Source organism: Micropterus salmoides, unplaced genomic scaffold (assembly GCF_014851395.1).
Source record: "Micropterus salmoides isolate LMB-PRFRI ecotype aquatic unplaced genomic scaffold, ASM1485139v1 Ms_hic_scaffold_3, whole genome shotgun sequence".
Lineage (NCBI taxonomy): Eukaryota > Metazoa > Chordata > Actinopteri > Centrarchiformes > Centrarchidae > Micropterus > Micropterus salmoides.
The window spans coordinates 33,901,284-33,928,209 of NW_024042261.1; the positions used below are offsets into that span (position 1 = coordinate 33,901,284).

Here is a 26,926-nt window from a genome sequence, read left to right on the forward strand (position 1 = left end):
CCGTTACTTCCCAAATAAGGAAAGGTAAGAGTCCTTGAGGTTAATAGTTGAGGCCAAGATGGAAAATGCACAGTGGTTTAGAAAATGGATAGTTTGGATGAAACTGTTTTTGAATTTTCTTGTGTGTGCTTTCCTTATTTACCTGAGTTCTTGACTTCTGCAGGTGTGGGCCGACTTCATTGTCACCACCATTCACCTGAACTTTCAGCTTGACTCTTAGGGTGTCTGATGTTGAGGGATGTCTTCTAGGTGAAAAGGCAATGAGCACCTTGCAGTGAGATGACGGTCACACGCAGCAGCATATCTACACATTCGGCTGGATTTTCGGCAAAATAAGTGTTATCAGACTTCAAATGAAGTTCAATTACAACATTATTGATGAGATGAAAAAATCTGCAGGCAAATAGAGCAAGAGTTGATATTTTAAGTAAGCCAGTGTTTTCCCCGTAGGGCTCTGTGGCTGCAACATCTCTCCATGAATGGCCACCTCAGCAAACCACAGGAGGATGAAGGAGGAAGAAAAGGGAGAGAGTAGTATTAGCAGGGGGAGTATTGTATTAGCAGAAAGCCTGAGGTGGTAAGTATCTCAATAGGGAAAACACAGCAAATCCAATACTCACTGAGGAGGGGGAAAATCACTTTGGAGGTCTAAAAAATAGTTATTGCTAGAAAGTGTTGAATCTGTGTTCCTGGCTTATAAAAGATTTCATTTATGCAATTCTGATATCCAAAACATGTGCTAGGATGCTCTTCTCTCAAGCTTGCTGTTGTTTTGTGTTATGAAACAGCCCTGGGGGACATATTGATATTTTAGCAAGATGTAATCTATTATACTTGTTACAGAGAAGGGCTAACAAGAGATCCTGTTTGTGTGCCAAGCACTTTGGGCAAAATGCAAATACAGCAGCTCAATCTCCCTTCTGGGCTGCGCACAGCTGAGGAGGGCTGATTTGTGTGTATGTGTGTGTGCGCTACAGTATAACTGGGGCTTACGCGCCAAAACAGAGGAAATGCAGCCTTGGTGCTGTGTCCCTCCCTGAAAGACAATACATGGAGAAAGTAGGGGCTCATGACTCTTTCATTTTTTCCAAGAATTTTCTTTCTCCCCTCTCTGCCTCTGGAGGCCTGAATTATTTATCTTGTACGAGGAAAGAAATGCTAAGGGATACAAGGATAATCTTAATGGAGAGAGCTCAGTGTGAGATACACAAACACACCCACACACATTCACATGTCAGGCATAAACTCCAACCCACGTACATACAGGAATGTTTACATAAATACACTCAAACACAAAAACACACAGGCACATACTGTTTGAATATGGACACATGGTTCAGTAATCATGGATGCCTGAAAAAGTGTCATATACATGCTCAGAGATAGTGTTTATATTTGGAGTGCTGATATGGTGAATAAACAGAGGAGAGAGACCTAAGGGAAGATGGAGAAAGGCAGAGAGAGGAGGGGTGAGTTTTCTCAGGAGGAGAGAGATTAATGTACCAGTAAATTGATTACATGGCGAGCGGTGAGGGGGACGAAATGTGATGCACTGTTGAGGAGTATACTTTGGGGACCACCAACAAGTCAAAACAGCAACTTATTTTGATGTAAACACTTTTGTGTTTTTTATTTGGTGGGGTCCATTTTTTGTGGCATGATTCTTAGGGAGCGGTTTTTTTTAAAGGATGAGTACATGGTAGGCAAATGTTAACCTTGAACAGAACCAGCTGCTTCTTAATGCCAAGATAAGCTAACTGGCTTCTGCTTACTGGCTCCAGCTTAATTTTTACCATAGGCAGGCAGTCAGTCTTCTCATCTAACTGTCAGCAAGAAAGCAAATAAGTATTTTTCCCAAATGTTGAGCTATCCCTTTCATCCAGCACAATTTTTTCTTATACAAAAGACATCTTTAAAATATATATAACAGGTCACCTTGAACTGCAAAACTACAAACTTTTTACAGCCACATTTCAAGCCTATAACAGATGAGTGTTTGATACTCAAATGATAGATTTTGGGTGGAGTATTACTTTAATAATCGGCAACAGAGAGACTGAGAGAGTGAGGGAGATATGTGTATAGGTGTTCAGGAAAGTGACCACCCAAAAAGTAACAGTCCTGTCAACTTTATTGATGGGATGTTGCTTACAGCAGCTAGCAGAGTAAGCTTCCAGAGGATTATTCATCTGTGCTCTGTCTCTTCAGTATAGTCACAGTCAGTTTCATTCCTCTGTAACATCCATCCTCATGAGGGATATGTGAGCAGACAACACACCAACCCGGAACAAACCTTGACCAGATGGTGAGTGGAAGATGTGCAAAAATAGGCTTCTGGGGAAAAGGAAAATAAAAAAGTAACTGATGTTTGGATGGTGCCAACATCACTCACCAAGTACAAAAAATCTTTATGATAAATCAAATATAGAATTTATTTTCTTCCATTTTCTTCCTCATGACAAACAAACCACAACACAAACAGGTGACTTCACCTTGAAGTGGTGCTAAGCAAAGTGGTGACTTAATGTAGTATTTCAGAAGTTAATGAACTATATTTTATGTCAGTGCAAAGGTTATACATAAACATAAGCCCAATTAGCTACTACATTAGTTTCATGGTTTTAGAATTTTCTCCCAGTCCTGATTATGTTACAAGAAAAATACTCTTACACTGAGTACAACATTTTAACATTATATAAGCTATATGTGGAAATAGGTCTAATAGTAAAACATTATAAATGAGCTGTAAAAGCTCAAAATGAAACATTCAGGAAAGTCATTCAGTTTTGTGAACTGCAGCTTTTTCTTAATTAGATTCCTAAATGTTCTGATTGACATTACAGAGGAACAGGAAAATATATTAAATTATCACATTTTTTGCCTGAGATGTCATGGTTATAATGGATATATTTATTTAGATTGCATTAGTGTTACTGTCTATGTTAAAGCAGCACTGGCTAGCACTGATGAGTACTCTCTGACATCAGCGTTACTCACATGTCTCTACCAGTTTGCAATTAGGGTGTAATATTAACCCAGAAGTGCTTTACAGTTGTTTAAATTATATGACCATCAAATTAATTATTTATAAATATATATTATATAATGTAAAACTACAAATACAAAAAGTTATGTTAAAATGGAGATGTTATTAAAGTCAAAGAACTAGAAGCAAAAGGAGAAGCCTTTTCAAAGTTGAAGTGCAAACACACAATATTTGAGATTTGAAGGTTTATTTACCTAATTTTAGAGCAAATAACACAATGTGTTTAGCCATGTTGGCTCTAGGGATGGTAGTGTTAGTCTGCTGGTGTGTCAGTTTGTCCAACACTTTGGTCCAGAATATTGGATTTACTGCCATGAAAGTTGGTAAAAACATTCATGCCCCTTTGGATGAATTATAATAGCTTTCGTGAGGTCCAAATTTTCCTTTCCCTAAGACTTTGATTTATGACCAAATACCTGCAAACTTTATGACATTCATCAGCCTCAGCTGTTCTTTGTGTTTAGTGCATAATTAACATGTATTGTCAATACATTTAGCATATATTAGCAACATGGAAAACAACATCTGCTTAGCATTACGATGTTAGCATTGTCACTGTGAGCATTTTAGCATGCTGAGGTTAGCCATTAACTTAAAGCACCACCATGCCTAAGTATAGCCTCACAGAGTGTGGGTGTGGCTTTAGAATCCTGTTTCTGTAAATATGATGTTTTCCCAACAATAACCTGCTGATATTGTTCACTGCAACTGTTACAAATATATTTAAATGCGTTATGAACACATACTTATCTGAAGTTGTATCCATATTCTAGCACGGTGGATGTCAATGGACAGAACTGCCTGATGTAGAGTCCTTCACAACAACAAAGCAGGCCACACTCACCACACAAAATTATGTTATTACACAACTCTCCTCTGCACTCAACAGTCTATTGCCTGCTCTCTCCCTTATTTTGTTTGGTGCCCTGTAATATGTTTTTCCCAGATGCAGCAAATTTGCCCACATCTTCCTCCTTTTATTCATTAACCTCACATAGAACTGCAACAGCACCTTGTTATAAACATTTGAAAGGGAAGGCGGAACAGCCACTAATCACATCAGACAGCAAGAAAATACCAGGGCATACACACATACCAGTATACATTCAACACACACACACACACACACACACACACACACACACACACACACACACACACACAATATACACTATATACACACTATATACACACTATATACACACTATATACACACTATATACACACTATATACACATACCCACTTTATTGGTTGTGGTAAATAATGAAATAAATGCTTGAGTGACCATTTAAAGGGATGAGATGTGCAAAAAGCTTGAGTTGAGTCATTTGTGTACAACTGTACTGCGAGAGAGAGATAGAGAGAAAGAGGAAGAGTGAGGGAAAGAAAGAATGAAAGAGGGTGACAGAGAGATAAACACCAAAGAGATAGGGCGAGAGATGGAGGACAGGATGGGGGTTTCACTAAGGAGGTGGTGTGAGTCGGGGGGTGCTTGGTTAATGGAGCCAGATTAAGAATAATTGTCATCAGGCAATTATTCGTCTGTCTGTCTTTCTGTAAAGGACTCAAAGAGGCTAAGAACACCCACAGACGTGAGGAGAGGAGACAGAGTTGATGCAGAGGTTGATCACACAAAGGATTGATACCCAGAGAGGATCTGTGGGTATATTGTCGCAGGGAGGGAGGAGGGAAGCCACAGAACAAGGGAGAGAGTGAATGGATGGAGGAGAGAAGAATGGAGAACATATAATGACTGTGAGCATGTTCAAGTATATGGACCAAACAAAGGCTTTTGTAATATCTTTCAAATCATTGTCCTTTGTTTTCCCCACAAATACGTTCTAGTATTTATCCTGAGCATTTTAGTAAAGACCTGTTCCAGAATGTGAGTATGGCTCTGTGTTACAGGAACGGGCCAACATATGAAATACACTTGTTTTGAAGTCTTACCATGTTAGATGATGTTGACTGACCTTTGTGTTTCCAGGTCTTAGACATGTTTACTGCAGCTTAGCACAAAGACAAAGAAAATACAGTAGTATTTAGTAGCAATTTATTTGTGCATTGCTGTCATGTCTTCATAACTTTGAACAAATCCCAACTGACTCTGTATTTGTGACAAGCTCTCTGCTAGTGTGTTTTTACATGACTGAAGTCCTTGTAATGTTTGCCGGCTGGTGGTGGTTTCCTGACTAAAACATCAACAGTAAACATCAATGTTTTGTTGCTAGTTTGTCTAATTACTGTAAAAGCTTCATTCTGGTCTCACCATTGTCCACTGCTCATCAATCATCCACACAAACATATTGAGTTTGCTTCAAACTCAAAATGCTTCAAGTGTAACATATAAAACTACTTGCAACAGAGGAGGAAATAAATTCATGTAGGAACTGCATTTACTTCACTAACTGAAATAGAAGTTGAAGGAACAGGCTGAAGCAAAGAGGGATGTCGGTACACCCAAAACACCAAAACAATCAAACAAATCAACAACAAATCATGACACAAAATGACTGGAATACTGAATTTTACAGATGGATTACATAAATCCCTGAAATTTTCCCTACATTACTTTGATTAAAGTCAGCTTGATGGTGCAAATGAAGCTACTGCAACCCTTGAATAGTGAAATAGTTAATTGTAGTTACGACTCGAAGTACAAATTGCAGGGATTTTTGTTGTATCCATCCTTTTTTATGACCCTCTATGCAGCATCATCCATTTGGGACACATCTATGTGACGTCATCCCCGACAGGAATTTCTGCTTGTTCAGGGAGGGCAGATAGAGATAGAGCGGAGGCGTAAAGGAGGAGAATTGTGAAAGAGATGAGAAATGAGAACATTATGCATTGAGTTGAATCCTGGCAGAGTGAGAGCTTAAGTGAAATTGTTTCCCGTGGGAGAGAGACAGAGGGAGGGAGAGAAATGAAGTGGGAGATGGACCTAAGAGATGAGACAAAGAGACAGAGGGAGACAGGGCTGCTCCTGGTTTTGGAGTGGAGGAGGAGAAGGTTGTAGTTAGAGAAGATGGCAGGGCTTTTACCAGCATGGCACTTGCTTAGCCTGTGCTGACGGACCTGTTGTCCTGAAGGCCTGAATGATTTATTAAAGTGAGGAGTGGCAGAGAAGAGGGCAGCCAGGCGAGCTCTGATTAACTAGGGGAGCGAGGGAGGACAAGCACTCCTCTATTATTCATTACTCCACAGGAGCATATAGTGGGAGCATGGCTAGAATAGCCAAAGTAGGGATAGACTGAAAGAAACAGAAGTGGAGTAGGGATCTTTTTGGGCTGGTCTTCCCCCCTTTATTTGTATATTGTTTTTGTTTGTTTGTTTTCCCAGTGTGTGCCCTTGATGCAGGGCTGGCTGCATAGAGTAAAGCTCTGCATTTCTGCAGGGCCACCGATCTGTCTGCTCACCTCAGTGTCTGAGAGAGAGTGGAGCATGCATGCAAAAGTGCAGGCACACATGTGCATACACGCAAACAAGACCACATGTAAACACACATACACACACGCGCTCTAACACACACAGGGCTCCCTTCAAGGCAGTTTGCTGGCTGTCACATACAATACTCTCAAATATAGGGAGACATCAGTCCCGTTCTGGTCTGGTATTCAGTATGATTGCATCCACTGTTGTCACAGCCATGTTGAGCCACAAAAACACACATATTTACAAGCCAGTTTGTTGTCACTAAATAATGAAAGATAGCTCTTGCTGAGATCACATTATAAAATACTTTCCTGTCACTGGCCTGACAGAACCAATCTCCTCAGACGTATAACTGAGAGGCGTGTTTGTTCAATATTAAAAGGCAAAAACATACAACTTTGATGACCTGCGGGTCCACTGGTTGCCATCTTAAGGCAGAATCATTGTATACCCATGTCATGTCTGCAACAATGTCTGTGTGTATGGATGTGAGTGTGTTTCCAACTTTAACTCCATGGTCACAAACTTAAACTGAAATGAACCCTTCCTTTTATGCATTTTGTTTAATCTCTATTCTCTATCTTTTAGTCACCATCAGAACAGATTTCACATTGTAATAGTTGATTATTCTTGCTGTCAGTCAGGGCAGGTATAAGGGAGCACATTTAACATGACTGAGTGGTTTGTAGATTATCCTTGCATTCCTCTGGCAGGTATCCCATCAAACAGAAAATTGCCTGATGAACTCAGAAAGGTATTCCATTCCCTCCATCACACTAAATTTATCTTCATTCAATTTCCCCATTCTGCTATGTCATTGTCTCACCCCTCAAATGTCTCTATAGAGTATCCCCATCCCTGTTCTTTACTTCATGCCTGTAAAGCCCATCTGCTCTTAATGCTATTTTGTTTTTTTTGACCAAAGCAGTTAAGGTCTGGCCTGTCGTGTGGGGTTTCAGACCATGATGGGCCAAAGAGGCTGGCTCTAATAATGTCCATTTCTGAAATCACAGTGTATATGTGTGTAGGTGGGGGTGGTGGGGGCTGTGAGGCAGAATTGAACACAGTGAGGAGAATGACAATAAGATAAAAACAAAAATGTGCAACTATGCCGCAGACTGGGCAAGTCCTCCGCTACCCTGAACCAGCTGGCTGCAGAACATATCAATAAGAGTTCATTTTGCTCTATCTTGGTTATAATGGGGTTTCAATGAGGCGTCAAATGAGTTCTGCTTGAACAGAATCACTGCAGATACAATTCTTTCTCCAGTCCAGCACTGTCAAAGCTGAACAGGGAGAAAGAGGTAAGGTTAGTGTGACTGAATGTTTGTGGCCATATGGACCCAAAATGTGTATTGTGGTTGTAGGCAGGAGGTTGTCTGAGACTCTGATCAGAAACAGAAACCCCCACATACGATGTAAAGCAAGCCGAGGTCCCATCATGCATTTCTATTTCTTATTTTAATAGTTTTTAGAGGTCTGAAGAGGCCAAGCGTTCCAGTTTTCACAACAAGAAACAAAGATTACATTCTGTTGTATAAAAAGTTAGCACTATTTGTCTTTCTTTTATCCATTTAACCATCTTGGGACCCCCCCCCTTAGATTTCTCTTGAGCCCCCACGTAGGGAAGCACTGATTTAAAGGACTACGACTACTCATCTTTTTTATCATCTTAACCAAAAAGTTACATTATAAAAAAACATGAAAACTTGTGGTGAAAGAAATGTTCTATGCAAATAATTATATTCACTGTGAGGAAGTGACTCGTCTTATTCATCCTCTCTTTGAATTAAACTACAGTGATATAAGTCACGCTACCCCACCTCCTTGGTTGAGTTATTGACTTGGATCAAGAAATATAATATAATATGAATGAAGATGAGACTTAAGAGGGCATTTTGCAGTGTATGCTCCTTTTCTTCGCCATAGCCCTCTAGTCGAGGCCAAGAGGAGATCTATTTCAGCAGAACATTATGTACGCTGCCACAGGCTAGTGGACAGTTGACTTCACTTAAATCATCTGAATTATTCACCAGAAAATCTGGTATCTACTACATTAGCGCACCACAAATACACACCACAGTGTTTGTGAGTAACCTGTGAATGTGTGTATGTCATCGTCATCATCTATCTATCTTTATAATCCACATAAAAATAAAAAAGAAGAACAGTAAAAGGGAAACACCAGTCAGCTTCAAACAACATTGACACTAATCTTCCTCGGGGATTGTGATGAAGCATAGTAGCATTGGGAGTTTTCTTAATACCAATGGGGTAGAGATAGTCTACAGATCATAAGCTTGAGTCAGACTTAATTAAAAAATATTAATCATGTGTGTAGTTTTTTCTGTAATTACCCCTATGCATAATAGTGCAGCTAACTGATTCAAGAATCACAGCAGTCGCTTTGGTGCTCTATGGTGTGTAAAAAGAGGAGAGGGAGAAAGAACATGAGTATAAATATAACTTCAAAAAAACAAAATACTTAGAAGGGTTTATATAACACACAACACAGGGCCGATACTGCAGAACAGCGTCTTAATAAATGGTGTTTAACTATATATTAGTTTATATACTGATACTGTTGCCAAATGTTAAATCTTATACTAGTGCTGAATTTATACTTGATTATACAGTGTCACCTGCTGGTCATTAAAGGACATTTCAGTCTTATTTTATACCACAAACAAATTGCTGTGACAAACACATTCAATGGAAAACAAAAACATGTGACTCATGTATTTATTTATTATTTAAACATTTTGTCACTGTGTGTCCCTTGGGAGGGTTTACAGCTTACGTGCACAGCAGTCCCTAGCAACAAAAGCAATACACTCAAAATGGACAGCATAGAAACACACAGTACAAATGCCACCAAACACTCATTCATTCTACCACTGTGAAAACACACACATCCACAAAATGTATAGTTTCACTGTCATAGAAAACACACATTCTCTTCAAAATGAGATTCATTTATATAGGGAGCATGAAAGATCTACATTGTGTGTGTGGACTACAGTAGAGTCTAAAGTCTACAGCCCTATTTGGTAGGAAACCATTAAAACACCACTCTTCAAAAATATTTGGCAAGTAAAACCATCAGCAGTTGTCAGAAAATATAAAGTATATAGTTCCAGTATGCATAGAGAGAAAAAGGAAGAAATGACACTAACATCAGATAAACTACTTGCAAAAACAGTGATATGTACATAGAGTACATTTAAGAAATATTATAAAAATAATCCAAGTTTCATGTCAACGTCTGACCACTCTTTTTCACTTAAGAGTTTTCGATGCTTCTTTGATCCAGCAGCAGAGAACTCTGTTTGAGTAATGAATAGGTTGAAGCAGCTCTTTTCTAAACTGAGCAATCATGGGTCATGTTTGTTGATAGCATACAGCTACATTGACCTCGCAGATGAGAGAACTGCTCAAACAGCCACTGTTTGAGTTCTGATTACTAACCAGCCAATGAGTCAGAAATGTCAACTTCTGATTGGAACAAAGCTGAGCAACACAACAGGGAATATGGCTCTTTAGTAACCTTTGGTCAGACAGGCATAGCTTGACAGAAAGATTTAGCACAGTGCAGAACTGTAGCTGTACAAGAAAAATATCCTACAGCAGCGCCAGTACAAATTATGTCTTGTAAAAAGATTTATACTTGTCAGTGAGGCCAAAATGACTACTGAGACTTCTCCTTCAACTCTCCTTGACTGACGGATCAAAAACATTTCTCATGTCCTGCAGCAATACAGCCTTTTCATAATCCCACAGACACAGTCCTTTCACACAACAGTGTGAAGCTGTAAAGCACAGTTTTTGAGACTTTCCACTGCACCAGTTTGACCAGGGTTGATCATTAAGAAACCATTTAACACAGAGATTTTGGTCGAACCTTCGGGAAAAGCTGCAAAAAACAAACAACAAAAAACATTAACATTCATGTTTTCAAATTCAGGAGGGGAAGCTAATTTTTTTATTTAGAAATTGGCATCTTACCCCAAAGTAGTTGTTTGGAACAAAGCCCTCCTTGCCACAGAGTGAGGCCCACCACCAATCTGACCCTTCTGGTTTCTGCAGGATGGTGACCATGTCTCCCTCTTTGAAGCTCAGCTCATCGGCAGCTTGAGCTGGGTAGCTCCACAGAGCGTACAACACCCCACTGTTTTCCACACCCATGGCCTCCTCCACACCTGTTATTACAAAGTTAGCACAATATATAATAAAGCATAACACTTACTGTACCAGCAGATTTGGTGTGAAATGTTCATACTTAAGGATTCCAAATATTAGCACAAAACTCGCATATTGTTTAAAGCTTGCCATCACAATGTGCCCTGTTGTCCATGAGAAAGATACCAAACCCTATATGTTCCCTATAAGTTACTATGGATGAAATTCATACATGAAAATTTAAGTTTTATGATGGTTTGTTTTGGCATTAGTGATATTAGGTACATGAGTGAGAATGACTGATGGGAGACTAAGCATAAAGCAGTAAGTCAGATCAGAGCCTCAGTAGGTGTATGAACTATCAACGGGTGTCATTTTATGATTCATTCTATTAAAACTGGTTTTCAGCATTTAATACTGAAGTGTCATGGGGTGTGTGTTCACGTAGGTGTAATCGCCTCACCCTTCAAGAAGTTCTCACACTCTTCAAACCCAACAGCGTAAGGATCGCACTTTTGGGAGGCAGTAGCACTGTCGCTCTCTGTTACGGCCATTACAGCAGCTCCATTCCTCACCAAAAACTCACACAGAGGACGGTCGTTACAAGAAGCTGCACAATGCAGCGGAGTCCTGTGGGCCAAAGAACTAATTAAATACATTTAAGGGTACTTAAAGGGTGATTAAGAATTTTTATCCTTTAATTTTATTATTAAATGAAAATATCACATTAAGACTAATAGTTAAACAAAACCGTTAGAGGAGGCCAAAGATAATGAGATATGTTGATGATATATGTAGGTGGAAAAGAATAAGGAAATATGCACCAGCTGTGGCTGTCTGGTGCGCTGACATTGGCTCCAGAGCGAACCAGGAAATCCACTACATTGTAATGGCCCCCGCAGATGGCATTGTGAAGGGCAGTGATGCCTTCATCATTGGGTTGGCTAGGGTCGTTCATCTATGGAAAACATTTTAAACAGAATAAGTAAACACTTAGATATTCTTACACTGTTCACATAGTGAGATGTTAAAGGAAGAGGTTTTTCTGTCTATGTCTATTATAACTGGCTTTATCTACTAGCCTCATCCCAAAACCACTGTCAGAATCACCTCAGCGGCTGAAAAGGAAGTTATTTTACTGCATGAGAAACTTCCAGGCTATTGTATTTCTGTGTGAGGAAGATGCAGGGATGTGTTGAATAAGGAAACGCAGGCTCAGCAAATATTCCCTGAGAGAATGAAAGTTAAATATACTGTAACATATTTTTCAGTGCATCTTAAAATCTACATTCAGAACTGGAGCACCAACTTTGGCGCTACGCTTTGTGGTCTTAGTTTAGACTGGTTTGAATGAGTTTTTACCCTATAAAGTGTATTTCTGGAAGCTGCTGATGTAAGCTAAAAAGAATATAAAATCTTTTTGGAAGATAGTTTTAGTAGCAGTGGTAAACTTGGGAAACAATGTAACCAAAATAACAAATGCAAAGTGCATTATTGCATTAATTTTATTTCATCTTTAATCTGAATAGAATATGTTTTACATAACTATGGTTGGTAGTCTTCACGTGTGCATCATGCTATTTTCTTTGAATTGATTTTACGCTTGTTGTCCATATTTATTAAAAACTATAAATTGTAGATATTTTGATGCAATGGGTTTTGTATTATACAGTGGGTACGGAAAGTATTCAGACCCCTTTAAATTTTTCACTCTTTGTTTCATTGCAGCCATTTTCCAAAAATCAAAAAAGTTCATTTTATTTCTCAGTAATGTACACTCAGCACCCCATCTTGACAGAAAAAAACAGAAATGTAGAAATTTTTGCAAATTTATTAAAAAAGAAAAACTGAAATATCACATGGTCATAAGTATTCAGACCCTTTGCCGTGACACTCATATTTAACTCAGGTGCTGTCTATTTCTTCTGATCATCCTTGAGATGGTTCTACACCTTCATTTGAGTCCAGCTGTGTTTGATTATACTGATTGGACTTGATTAGGAAAGCCACACACCTGTCTATATAAGACCTTACAGCTCACAGTGCATGTCAGAGCAAATGAGAATCATGAGGTCAAAGGAACTGCCTGAAGAGCTCAGAGACAGAATTGTTCCTAAGAGCACAGTGGCCTCCATAATCCTCAAATGGAAGACGTTTGGGACGACCAGAACCCTTCCTAGAGCTGGCCGTCCGGCCAAACTGAGCTATCGGGGGAGAAGAGCCTTGGTGAGAGAGGTAAAGAAGAACCCAAAGGTCACTGTGGCTGAGCTCCAGAGATGCAGTCGGGAGATGGGAGAAAGTTGTAGTAAGTCAACCATCACTGCAGCAATCCACCAGTCGGGGCTTTATGGCAGAGTGGCCTGACGGAAGCCTCTCCTCAGTGCAAGACACATGAAAGCCTGCATGGAGTTTGCTAAAAAACACCTGAAGGACTCCAAGATGGTGATAAATAAGATCCTCTGGTCTGATGAGACCAAGATAGAACTTTTTGGCCTTAATTCTAAGCGGTATGTGTGGAGAAATCCAGGCACTGCTCATCACCTGTCCAATACAGTCTCAACAGTGAAGCATGGTGGTGGCAGCATCATGCTGTGGGGGTGTTTTCAGCTGCAGGGACAGGACGACTGGTTGCAATCGAGGGAAAGATGAATGCGGCCAAGTACAGGGATATCCTGGACGAAAACCTTTTCCAGAGTGCTCTGGACCTCAGACTGGGCCGAAGGTTTACCTTCCAACAAGACAATGACCCTAAGCACACCGCTAAAATAACGAAGGAGTGGCTTCACAACAACTCCGTGGCTGTTCTTGAATGGCCCAGCCAGAGCCCCGACTTAAACCCAATTGAGCATCTCTGGAGAGACCTGAAAATGGCTGTCCACCAACGTTTACCATCCAACCTGACAGAACTGGAGAGGATCTGCAAGGAGGAATGGCAGAGGATACCCAAATCCAGATGTGAAAAACTTGTTGCATCTTTCCCAAAACGACTCATGGCTGTATTAGATCAAAAGGGTGCTTCTACTAAATACTGAGCAAAGGGTCTGAATACTTATGACCATGTGATATTTCAGTTTTTCTACATTTCTGTTTTTTTCTGTCAAGATGGGGTGCTGAGTGTACATTACTGAGAAATAAAATGAACTTTTTTGATTTTTGGAAAATGGCTGCAATGAAACAAAGTGAAAAATTTAAAGGGGTCTGAATACTTTCCGTACCCACTGTATATGATTACTACTACTTGGAGTTGAAATAACACTAGAGTAGTAGTAGTTGTAGCTGCAGTAGAGTAGTAGTGGCAGTGACAGTAGTGGCAGTGATAGTATATACAGTAAGGTATAGTTAGGGCTGGGCGATATGGCCAAAAATTTTATCACAAAAAAAACATTTCATTCAATATCAATAATTATCACGATATATGTCAAATCATTATTTCTTTCAAGTTTAAAGGCAGATTTTTGCTCCTGAGTGAAAATTGAAGCAACCAGATGGTTAATTATGAGATGGATTCAAAACTATTTGTTTTCAACAAATATGATTAGTTAATCTTTCAGGCCACTTTTTCTCAACAAAATAAATATTTTTAATAACACAATTAAGTGCTAATTTGGTTGTGATTCAAATAAATATTTATTGACGATATATTGAACATTTATTATATTGTTATTGAGGAAAATTATATTGCGATAATTATCATTATTGTTTTATTGTTTTGCCCAGCCCTAGGTATAGTATAGGCACACACACCTCCTGCAAGGCCCTCTGCACTGTCTCCAGTTCTCCGACCAACGCGCCATCCAGTAGCAGGACAAGTGGGCTGAGTCGAGCTCGCTTCGCAGAACCTTTGTACTCCCGATTGGACCGCCGCAGAATGGAATGGTAGCTCTGAAGGGACAAAGAGGATGCAAGCTTGTGTAAAGTAAAAAACTTGACTACAAAGAATTTCAACCAGCACAGTTGTTTGAGACAAAATGTAACATTAGCCATAGCCAATCATAGCCATATCGTGTACAGTTACATAACAAAATGTCCATTTAAAATATTAAATATAAAAATATTTAATGTATAAATCCCATCATTATTTCATCCCATTATGAAATAATCTGATTTACTGTTTCATATGTGGTGTGGTACAGCACATTTTAATGTAATAAGATACCATAATGATGTTACACAGCAATTTATTGCATTAACTAACTGGCATTATCATATTTCCAATTAAGCCATTAGGCCATTGTTTTTGTTTTTTGTTTTTTACAAATTGACACATTTCTGATTGTACAGATATTAGTACATGTGTTGCTCTAAGCACATTTCTTACTCTGAAGTCATAGGGAATCACTGTAGATGTCCGAGGTGCTGGTAAAGGGGCACGAGGTGTCGCACTTTCCTCTACGTCTGAGGAGCTGTCACTATCGCTACCTTGCTCCCCCCTCTGCCGGTGGTTCTTCCTGTGAAAAAGCTTGTCAATGAGATTTTTGTACTGGTTCGGCTGGTATTGGTCGGCCTTCTTCAGGGGCTTTGACTGCTCTACAGAGCCCCGCTTCTTCAGGGCCCTGGGGATTTCTGCACGAATGCGAAGCAGCTCCTCCAGGTTAGGAATCTCCTGGATCTGGGCCTCAGGAGCCACCACTGGCTGCAGCCTGGTTGGGCTGAGGGGCCGGGGAGCTGGGGGAACGCCCTGAGTGACCTTACTATTGCCCTCTGGCATGCTGGGATTCTCGGGAATCACAGGCACAAAGTCCAGCCGCTCTAATTCTGCATCTATATCCCCTGGGTTCAGCACTGCAAAGATGGATAACAAACCAAATTTTTGTCGTGCAAAGTTAGTTGAACAAAGATCCTGTGAACATAAAGAGTATCAGTGTGTGTGTATGCAGATGTTGAATGTGATGTACCGTCACTGTATATGATTGGCTGTCTCGGCTCAGGTGGGTTTTGCTGTGGCTGGGGTATAGGTTGGTGGAAGAATTCCCTCGGTACAGCTGGTTGGTAAGATGCCATGTCACCTTCTCCACCCAGGACTCTGGGGTGGCAGGTTGACATTTGACCCCAGTGGGGGTTTTGGAGACGCATGATAACGGAGAGAGGGATGGGCTTGTGCTGACGGGAGTGAGCAGAAATTGGGGGGATAGAAATACGGGAGATGATGGGCTGAGGGGGGTAAAGGGAGTGAGCTTGGGATGAACCATCTGGAGGTACTGATATACGTGTGTTACGTGGAAGAGAACTATAGGAAAACTGGAGAGAAGGAGAGCGAGGATCCTAGAAAAGAAAGAAAAATGAGATGAATTCTTGCTAATCACAATCCATTGATTGTGTAATCCAAATCACCTAACTCTGCAGCTCTATGGAGCTTTAGCCTCTTTACCCTAACCCTACCAAATTTATTGTATGGTTCATTCACAATTAGTCAACCACTTGTCAGCTATTCGTAGTGTTCAGTCAAATGACCGATGACGCGATGACCTTGAGGGCAAAACATCAGACCAACACTGCGACTCCCCCGTAGAGACGACGCAAAAGCAGTGAAATTTCATTTGTATCACCTTTCAACTTAAGGAAAAAAAGATATGAACACAAACTGCAAGTGTTGGGCATATCCGATCCGTATAATGTTACCGCCAGGTCCCTGCCACCGCTCGACTGCGGTAATGTTTACTTTTACCTTCTGGGGAATCCCTCACCTAACACAGCCCAGGCTTGTCTCCTCGATTAGTAAATCCGAAAGCACAACCATCCAGCATTTTGGCAACGCAAAAAGTAACAAAATAACAATGTATCACTTTCTTCCTGGTTGGCAGGCAGCGGAAAACTTTTTTGCCCTCCAAGGGAGCGTCTTCCTTAGAATGTGACATAACGTGAAAACTATGAATTGGCTGCAAAATGCTCTGATAAACCCACTGTAGGTTACCTGCTCAGCATCAAATGGTAAAATAGAATAATAATAATGAATTGAGCCAAAAGGAAAATGAACCAACAGGACTACAATAGGATGATAATGTTGCTTTGTGCCTGCAAGATGTGGAGATACGCAACTATTTCCCGAGGCAGAACTTAACTTAACAAGTCAGTAACATCGTGTCAGCTGTGAATTGCACCACTTTCAGCAGGTTTGATGTTTCTGCCCGAGAGAGGACAAACCATCTGAAAATATAAATGCTATGAGTGATCTACAAATACTTCTATCCCTGCCCACAGTCTGTTAGCTACTTCACCTCGTTCTGATCTGTGAAAACAATACCATGTGACTTGCAATAACTCTGGTTTGATGGATATCTGAGGCTTCTCAGGAACTCGAGGGAATGGCTACCACAACCTATCACAGTACCTATAGTCTCTCTACTAACACCAACCTTTTTGAGGTTTGGGGCTTGAGGCGGTCCATCGAGGTTGGATTCTCTCCAACTGCTATTTGGCACAGATGGCCGGAGCCACTCTGTCTCTGTAACAGGAAAGTGTTAATTTAGAGAAACAGAGACCACATACAGTGCACCAGCACCAGTGCTTCTTCTGTCCTGGACTAAATACACAACTGCATAACACAAAATACAAGAAACAGAACAGAAAGTAGAAGAAATCAACTAACTGTCATAGGGTTGGTGAGGTTTCTTCTCGTAAGACACGTCCAGATCTGTCTCATTCCACTTGCCAATACTTTTTTGTCCTGGCATATTCTGATCTGGGAGAGATAAAGAGTATGATTTAGAGAGAGACAGAGAGAGAGAGAGCAACGAAACACAAGTGCCAGAAAGAGGGACACATTTACAAAAGGAACTTTAAAAAAAACAGTACTTTACAGGCCAGTGTATCTCCAAGACTTTATAGAATCTTTATAGAGTACTGTTGTCAATATCAGTGATAGGTTGCAGTATATTTTCATAGCTTTTTTTCATTTAAATGTTTAAAAAGTGAGATCTATCTATCTATCTTTCTATCTTTTATGACAAACTGGTAAGATTACTATATTTTATATCTATGAAGCCCATTTTTGCTTCAGCTAAAGTCAGCTTCCAGAGCTTCCACCTCTAATGTAAACAAACTGGGTTTTATTAACATGATATAACATTAACAGTATAATTATTTATGAACTACACCACATCTCAACCGCATGTTTAGCAATACAAAAACCTGACGCATGACCATATTGGAAAAGATCAATGTGGAATATTAGTAGTTGTCCAGTGGTATTACACTGAGGGACAGTTCTGAATTTCTGTTTCAAATGGTGCAATTTCATCAAATTGACTGAGTAGAACCAGCTTCCTGCTGAAATGGCACTTAAATGACATCTCTAACTGAAACAGTCTAGACTAGTATACAAAAGTGTCTCTTCTTCATGAAACACAACAATGCTGTTCATATTTTAATTATTGCAGTATAAAGCCATCCATTATATGTTGAGGTACTGTTTCTTTAATATAAAATATGCCAATCTCGAAGGTAGATTCCCATATTGCATGTGATGTTAACTGAAAGCGAAAATAGGAATAAAGTTGATTTATTCCCATGATAATTAAAAGTTCTGTTTTACAGCTGGAGAACTACAGGGACTTACCAGGTTGCCTCAAAATGCCAAAATTTCGAGGAAGTGTGTTGGTCATTGGACGATTGAATAACAAAGGAGAGGGGCTTCTGTCTGGCTGAGGCGACCTGCGGCCCATCTGGCTGCTCTCATAAGGGTTCAGTAGGTTGGAGGAGGAATGGAGCGAGGCAGACCGAGATGACTGGTCCAAAGTGGAGCTCGGAGAGGGGCTTCTATCCATGTAACTGACTGAGGCGTGTGGGCTCCTGTCATAAAGAGACGAGGAATTAAGCCTTTGGTTGTGAGGCGACTGTTTGGGGCTCTGTTGGCCATACGAGTAGCCGTCGGATCCAGCTCGAGGAAGTGGAGAGTGTGCCCTTGTCTGGATCTTGGGGGATGAGAGTGGGCTGGTGAAGAAGACAGGAGAGGATGGTCTGTTTTTGTTGCTGGAGAAGCCAGAGTCCATGGGACGTAAAGTTGTTGGGCCTGAGGAGAAAGGCTGAGAGCTGGAGCTGCCATTACTGCTGCTACTTAACTCCCTTGTAGTGATGGAGGTGGTGGACTGGGGCTTCTCTCTGGAGATTGTAGAAATAGTCTGGAGGGAAATATATGGATATGTATATGAAATTACTATATTTTTATAATCGATAGTGGAAAACTTTCATATTGTTTCATTTTAACAAGGATTAAACAACCCTAATTTCATTGGCATTCAACGACTGCTGTACCAATGGGTCTTTTTGTAGCTTTTAAGAAAGAAATTAAGAAATAAAGTCTCTAATGGAAAACCCAAATGCTAGTGACATGCTATATGCTAGCTAGGAGAGGGTGCGACACTTCACCTCAGGAAAGAGGGACAGTCTCACATGTACACACATTTAATATATAAAACACTACACATAATATAACTGTTGCAAACTAACACCTAAAAGGAGAAAACCAGCACTGGAGGTATGTGTGTACCTGAAATCCAGACTTTGTGTTGTTGGTGGGGGTGGAGGCCTCGCTCAGCAGGGAGTTGAACTCTTTGGATAACTCATCGGCTGTAGCCAGTGATGCATTCAGGTCATCATTCATAGACTGGACTGAATATAGACCACATAAGCACCACAGACAATTAGCATAGGATAGTACTCCCACGTGCACAAACACTGAGCCAAAAAGACAAATCAAGGATTTGTGAAAACTCACACAGCATGCTGCTGCCAAAGCTTGTCTGAGAACTCATGGCTGTGAGGTAATAGCGTTCGGCTCCTAAAAAAGGAAACACACCACTGTTAGGAAGAAAGTATCACATAGTTTGTGAGCAGTAATACTGATTGTGAAAGCTGACAATCTTTTCACAATCTCATGAGCATAAATAACTTTAGACATTTAATGGAACTCAACATGTTCCTGCCTATAATAAGATGCCATAGAACAAAGATTTGTATGAACATGCTCTGCTCTCTTTTTCTCTCATCCCATCTGACTCCAAGCCTTTTTTATTTGAAATGCTAAGTAGTGTTAAACCCTACCAGTTTTCTCTTGCTACAAGCTCCCAGCTCTCTCACCCCTTCTGACAGACAGCCAACTTTCTGTTATCACATAACCTGAAAGCCCTTCATGTCTGAACAAGCCAAAGTTTCCTTATTATTTTACCAATGCAAAACAACCCTTGCAGGCTTGCTTGAAGTGATTTTGAGGCCCCTTTTAGGAACAGTGTCTGTCCTACTTGCTGACTCCACCACACTGTCTGTGGTACCAGATGTTCCAGCTTAACATCACATATGACCGGCCTGTTTGAAAGCCAGTTTTAGAAAGACAAACAGGTGCAATACACAGCTAGTCAAGTGGATGGCAGATTATATTACTAATATTCCAGACAGCTGTGTATGCCAACAGGTCAATTAGTTTAGACGGAGAGGGAGCTATTCAAACAATGTGCCAAAGAATCACTGCATGCCTAATAATCAGTTAAAATATCTGAATGGAAAAGAATTCTTTATAATTTAACATTGTTGGTCATCAACATACTCTATATGCAACAACAGCTATCAAATGAGAAAATGAAGACTTTGTTAAGACTTTGGGCAGACAGGTTGTAAGGATGACAATTTTTTTGTAAAAGTAAGATTAAAAGAAACTTAAATACCTTGATTCATTTTCCAGTGTGATTATTCCATGAAAGAGACATACTAGAATTAAAATGAAAAGCTAGCTACTTTGTGGTATCTTCTTCATAAACTCAAAATACAAAATCTTAGTGCATCTTTATCTTTTTAGCATTGCAAAGACTTAATATTGTGGACAACCTTTAGTTCATGACATTCTTAAAGGCCACAATAAGTCCCAATTTGGCCTTCAAGTACTGGATAAGATAAATGCCATGACAGAAATGAGTCACAGTTTTGGTGGGAATAGTAATTTCTGAATTTCATTTTCACTGAAAGAATATAACAATGATGATGATGTAATTTTTTTCTGGGGTCTGTACCAAACAAAGCATTTCCCCTTATGTCTGGAGAATATGATTTACCAGTATAATGGTATGTTATGACACATTTTAACTTGCAATTGCAGCAATTTGGATGTTGCACTTGGCTATAATGCTATACTTGGCTATATTTTGATAATATTTTGAATATTTGTTTAGCCCTAGTCTAAACCTAATATGTTATTTCCATTAGACAGTAAATATGTGCATGATGGTGCTAAAAAAATTAAAAAATGTTACATCAAATGTTTATCCAAGTGTGTGGAGCCATTCTAATATACCTTTCCCCCATTTACAATCCTGCCCTAGTTTAACTATAAAGCCATGCAAGCATAGTCACACATACAGACAGAAAGTGAGGTCATTCTCTCAGCATGAGGAAAACAAGGAATCCATTGTCCCTGATGTTTCAACACCTGGGCCTGCTGTGTGACCACTCATTACATTTCCTACTTCAAATTATTGTAATTTATAGTCTTTTTGTGCCGACTATCCCTTAAAATGCTCTGTCTATGTGTTCTTCAGTTAGTGATACCCAAAGTTTTCTAGTTAGGCCTGATGTGTGTGTTTTTACCAAGCGGTAATCCTCAGGTCTGAAAAGTGAAGCCAATGCGGAAGTTACTTAAAACTGAATTCTTTCTAATTGCCAAAAGGGGGAGACTCCACTGGTTGCAAAAATAGGTCTGATTGTATAGAAGTCTATATGAAAATGACCCTACCTCTCACTTTCCTAATTACTTTATGGTCTCAATCGCTAGTTTCAAGTCTTCTATAGAATGATGTTTATTTTGTAAATTATGGTTTATGGTAAAATATATGATAAAGCATGGTATGCTTTGGGGTGTGGCTTCCTTGTGATTGACAAGTTCCTACCATGGTGACCTGTCAGGCGTAGCAATAGGTGCCTTTGACTTCATGCGGCGCTACGCAGTGCTGACTTAACGTGATGCATGCTGGACTTAACATACGGCAAGCTGGTTAGAAACTGTGTCTGACTTTTGCCGGCGTTGCAAAATGTCACCATGTCCAAGGCAGCAGCAGTCGCCGAGTCCGGTGGCCACAGTTTATTTTCTCCAACTGCACAAAGTTGGAACCACCTTTTGCCTGATCAGTTATTGTTCTAAGCTCACAGTAAGCTCCAACTTGACACCAGTGTTTTTATACCCCGCCCCTGTAGTCACCTGAAGCCCATGTTAGATTATTAAGTCGGCGAAAGTCAGTCATTTTGAACACACCTAATGTGTATCCCTCCCAAGCTCTGCCCTCTTGTGTACGTATATGGTCACTTTTGGTTGAAAAAAACAGAATGGTGACGGTCAAAATGCGAAACTCAAGGCTTCAAAACAGTTGTCCACAAACCAATGGTCATGGTGGCTCCATTTCTTTTATACAGTCTATATTTTTTTTTCATACAGACATACTAAATCATGCATCTTTAAAAACTAGACCAACCTCAACCAACATTTGATAGTACACATCTTCTCAGTTACTGGATGAGCCCCTGACACCAGGGCGAGAGGAAAACATGTGTTATATAAGGTCATCAAATTAAAGTGTGCAGCACAGCCAGATAATAACGGGTTGTCACACAGTGTTCTGTGTTGTACTGTAGCAGGGACACAGACTCACATTCCTCACTACTCCTCCCAGTGAGGCATTCATCGTCACAGTCTGGGACGCTTATCTCTGTCAAGAGCAGCTCACACAAAAAGAGATTACACTCTCACTGACTTGCAAAGGTCAGGTAGATCACTAATTCACAGAATTCTCCCCTTCCCACCCAGAAATTCACTCACTCCACCCCTTCCTGTTAAACTTCTCTGCATGGCTTTGGGCACTTTCTCTGTTTTCTCTTCACTATTCTATAACAACTTTTACTGTGTTAGTCACTGTTTGTGTTACTCTAATGTTACTGCTACACTGTCAGCACACAAAGAAAAAAGAAATATATACACACTATATATATATATATATATATATATATATATATATATTTATATTATTTTTGGATTTGTTCACTCAAGCTTTATTCCCCTGAATTAATTATTGAACTGTGTTAATGTGACTTAACATAAGCAAATGTGCTGTAAGTCAGTGGCCATTTTATTGTCAATGTATAAGATTGTTTCACATGTAAATAGACTGAACCAAGGGAATGACTTTATATAAAGGTACTGTATATCTTGTAAAAATTTTGTGTCCTGTTGTCATTTAGATTCTGGATTTGCTTGTGTCTTTGCACTTTATTTGTTGTTATTTTGTGGTTTTGAGGGAATCTTTTTTTAAATAATCTCCCTGTTCTTGTTTTTTATCTTGACGGCTTGTGTTGGCAAAGTGCATCTCATCATCTTTTGCTTTTCTTATCAGCATGTTTGTATTACTATGCATATAAACTAAGGTAAAATAAACAATAATAGAGAGCATAATGTGAATTAATGTTTTTCAGGAACACATACATACATGCAGTTATTACATAGAGTATCAATTAAGGCAACTGTTACATCTGAAAGTACACACCCAGTACAGAGGGGTATTTGTTTTTAAGTACAGAGACACAGAAACATTAATCATCTGAGAATTTAAAGTTGACTGACAGCTTGTGGCCACTACTGCGGTGCTGTCCTCTATTCTAGGCTTGCTGCTGCACTTTGGTTGCTTTCTCAAGAGACGTTTCTTGGAAAACCTCATATTCACTTTCTTTCCAGCGCTTTGATTACATTGTCAGCTGGTTCTACCATTTTAACAAACAACAATTAGACTTCCACGAAGGAATATTTAACAAAACTAGTGGCTACCTCTGCACACTAGATGTAAAAAAAAAAAATTGGAAACTTGTTTAACAGACACTCAAAAAAGAAAAGAGATCTTGTGATAAGCAGAAGAGATATTTAAAGATTAAAGACAACAATCATTAGCTTTCCAGAATACCAGGGTGTGGCTGACCAACACTACAAGCAGTCCTTCCTTCTTTCCAGATTATGCATCTAACCAATTCTCTAGTTTCTGCTGAACTCCTTATTTCCATTCAGTCATCCATTAAGTTCTGTCTCCTCCTGTTTCACTATTGTTGGTTCCTCCTTCATATCCTTCCTCCCGATCTTTCTGGCTTTGTCTCTCTTCACTCTTGGGAAGAAACTTGGCTAGAACTCAAATCCTCTGACACAACAAATTGCTTCCCTTTGTGACTTGCCTTTCATTTTTTTTAACAGTGAGTCCTAGTCTGGCAACTTTCTGTTTCTTACAAACTGTATTATGCCCCACAATGAATAGATCTCCTACCGATCTCTTTACAGAGCTGCGATGATCCACTTTCTTATGTTCCAGTGAAAAGTGTAACCCTGTTATTAAAATTATATTTCCACGAGCTTTCTTAATTGTTCTCACATAGCTTGATTTGAAATATCCATAACATCATTAGTCTGACGTCCCTTGAAGGTATTTTCATGGCATGAGTTGAAAAAAATAACATCCAATGTACTGTTTACATTGGCTCACCCCAGTCTCTTGTGAAGGAAATCATTTGAAATGATGTGTTGGCAGTTCTGGATTCTGACAGGAGATTAAGGCCAAGGCTAATCATGCAATAGAGGTGGGAGGTATTGTCTAATGATTGTGTAAAACGTGTGTATCAGTGCTCTCGGAAGGAGATCATCTGGGGAATTTATGTTTTTTATCAACCAAAAAAGCTTATCCAAAGTATATCATCCCTGGTATTACATCTTACAAAACTATGACACAACTGCCATTAAGTAATAAGCTGTATTTATGTTTTTTCCTAGCTACATGAGCCGTTGAGTTAAAATTGACTACTGAGGAATTATAAATTCCATGTTGATGAGGTCTTTACACTCTGTCAAAATACTGCTGTTGATTTATAAAGCACTGGAAGGTTTAGGGCCAACATACATTTCTGATATTCTACTACATTATGAACCATCCAGACCTCTCAGGTCGTCTGTGACAGGTCTGGGGAAGCAGTGTTCAGTTTTTATGCACCATATAATTTTGAACAAGCTACCAGAACAGCAGGTCTGCTGAAACTCTGTTGTTTTAAATCAAGGCTTTTGCTTATTCCTTTTATTAAATCAAATTAAGTTTAATTAATATCTTATTTGATTTATATTACACAGCACAGCTTAACTACATTTAATCTCATTGTATTTAAATGTGCTTTGAATTGCCTACTTGTTGAAATGTGCCATACAAATAAACTTGTCTTGCCTTGCCTTAACCATGAATGGTTCATATATTAATCATATCTTCTACTTTGCAACTTCACCAACTGTAAGCTTCTCAAAAACTCCACCCAGAATGCTTCTTTTTAAAATGCTTACACCCATTCCTCCCACCTAGTTAGTCATTGAAATACTTAGGCTTTTTACCTATAAATACACAAATGAGCATACATGTGCACACATAGCACACTGTATTCATGAGAGCAATTCTCAATGCCAAAGACCTTAAACAATGCATCTCTATTGATCATCTCAAGCTGAGGATAACTGCAAACACTAAGGATACATAAACTACAGTATATATGGACCAATAGATATTTCTGGGATAATAACAACTAATCCCTATACAATACGACTTGCCTTCATTGTTCTTTTGGTTCATGATGCTGCAGGTTCCCCTTTGGCATTATGGTTTCTAGCCATCTATGTGCTTCACTTCTAGAGCATTGCTGTTCTCCAAAGCATGTGACTCTGGAATCTCTCAGTGCTACACAACATAACAGACATGTCTGGCAAGTTACATGACCTATTTAATTCCTGCAGTGTTTCATGCTCATGCTGAGGTGCAAAGAGAACAAATTTGTATGTTTGATAACTTTTGAAAGACAAATTACCATATGGTGACAGCTGTTTGTTAACCAACAGATTACAACAAGTGCAACACACAAAGCAGCCCAGCTGGTTTTGACAGAGACCCACTGCAGAGCACACAAGCTGGATACACGCCACTTAAATTCTGCTCTGACAGGAATGTTTGGTTCGCTTGCAGATCACAGTTGTTTAATGATCAGCCCTGCTAATAAGTTCAGCAAATAAATGACACATGTGAACTTGAAGTCACAAGAAACAGTGCATAAGGAACTCCAAATGTTATGATGGATTTTTTGTTTATCTCAGCAGCTTTTAAAATCCCCATTTCATTAATCTGCTACACAATATGGTGAAGATCCAACAATGATATCACATAAACTATGATAAAAATATAATTAAATCAGATAGACTAATATCACTGTTAATGAAGTCACATTGAGCCCCATAGCATTCTGTAGATAGTTACTCTGGCTGTAGCCTATAGTATGAATGTGAAGTTTAAAGTTACTGGTTAAGGGTGGTGTACAGGCTACAGGCTGCACATTAGTCTAGCATTGTTAAGCAGCAGACTGTGAGGCGTGCCAGGCTGGGATGGTTACATCTGATTTTCATTAGTTTGAGAACAAGCCCCTCCTCGCATTCAAGACCCCTCACAATGAACAAGAAAACCATGGAAAGAACCATTCAAAAGAAAAAGTTCACGGCTGTACTTAATTGGAAAATAGCCTACAGACGGCAACGCCAAGCATACGAAACTCGCCCAACACTGACGAGATCTTATAATCAAACAATTTATCTTCACCACGCACAGTATTTCCCACGCAGACGTGTGCATGCGCTACCGGACGACTTAAAAACTTCCTTACCTCAAAAACGAGAGCCTTTTTGTTCTTATGTCCCGAATTCAACAGGAAAGCTGAGCCGTGTTCAAAGAGTATTGTCCTCCTGAAGTCGGTTTGCTCAATCTGTGTTTCTCTCTTGTGGCGGCTGCTCTAGGCATTTAGTCATAGCTGCTTACTGAGTTATTTTGGCTCAGAGTCCAGCCCCTCTGGCGCTCTCCGCTGCTGTAACCCGAACCAGGTGTTTCTACAACAGCTGGCCAGGTGAGGCATCAACGCGTTTGAGCTGATACTTTTATAGACGTTTCTTTGAACAGGTAGGCCTAGCCAGCACGTTGCATAGCCTAAATTACTACAGGCACATAAAGCTATAGACATAAAGTAGAAATATGCAGGTTGTGGTGGATGTTCAGATATAGTCTATCGTATATTTTGGTTCTACACGTTTTTATTCAGTGGCTGATAAAAGGCTGTTCAAAGATTATCCAGTGCAGTAGGTCTAATCAATGTTTAGGTACAGTATCACTACATCACTGATTGTAAAAACAATAGACCTCATCCAATGAAATGTCAGTATCCACCTGGCCTCACGTAAATTCACT

The 26,926-nt window shown here is 39.7% G+C and overlaps 1 protein-coding gene across 1 annotated transcript; it reads right to left on the reverse strand.

Moving 5' to 3' along the window:
* Window positions 1-9,210: 9,210 nt before the first annotated feature.
* On the reverse strand, window positions 9,211-26,534 carry ppp1r13l (protein phosphatase 1, regulatory subunit 13 like). Its single transcript, XM_038692927.1, has 13 exons — window positions 26,352-26,534; window positions 19,375-19,437; window positions 19,147-19,268; window positions 18,217-18,778; window positions 17,248-17,340; window positions 17,015-17,103; window positions 15,557-15,923; window positions 14,980-15,443; window positions 14,406-14,543; window positions 11,486-11,619; window positions 11,125-11,291; window positions 10,488-10,681; window positions 9,211-10,395 (listed from the first exon to the last, which is right to left on the reverse strand). Exons 2-13 carry the CDS (start codon window positions 19,409-19,411, stop codon window positions 10,360-10,362), a joined length of 2,403 nt encoding a protein of 800 aa, XP_038548855.1. The 5' UTR covers window positions 19,412-19,437; window positions 26,352-26,534; the 3' UTR covers window positions 9,211-10,359.
* Window positions 26,535-26,926: the final 392 nt, after the last annotated feature.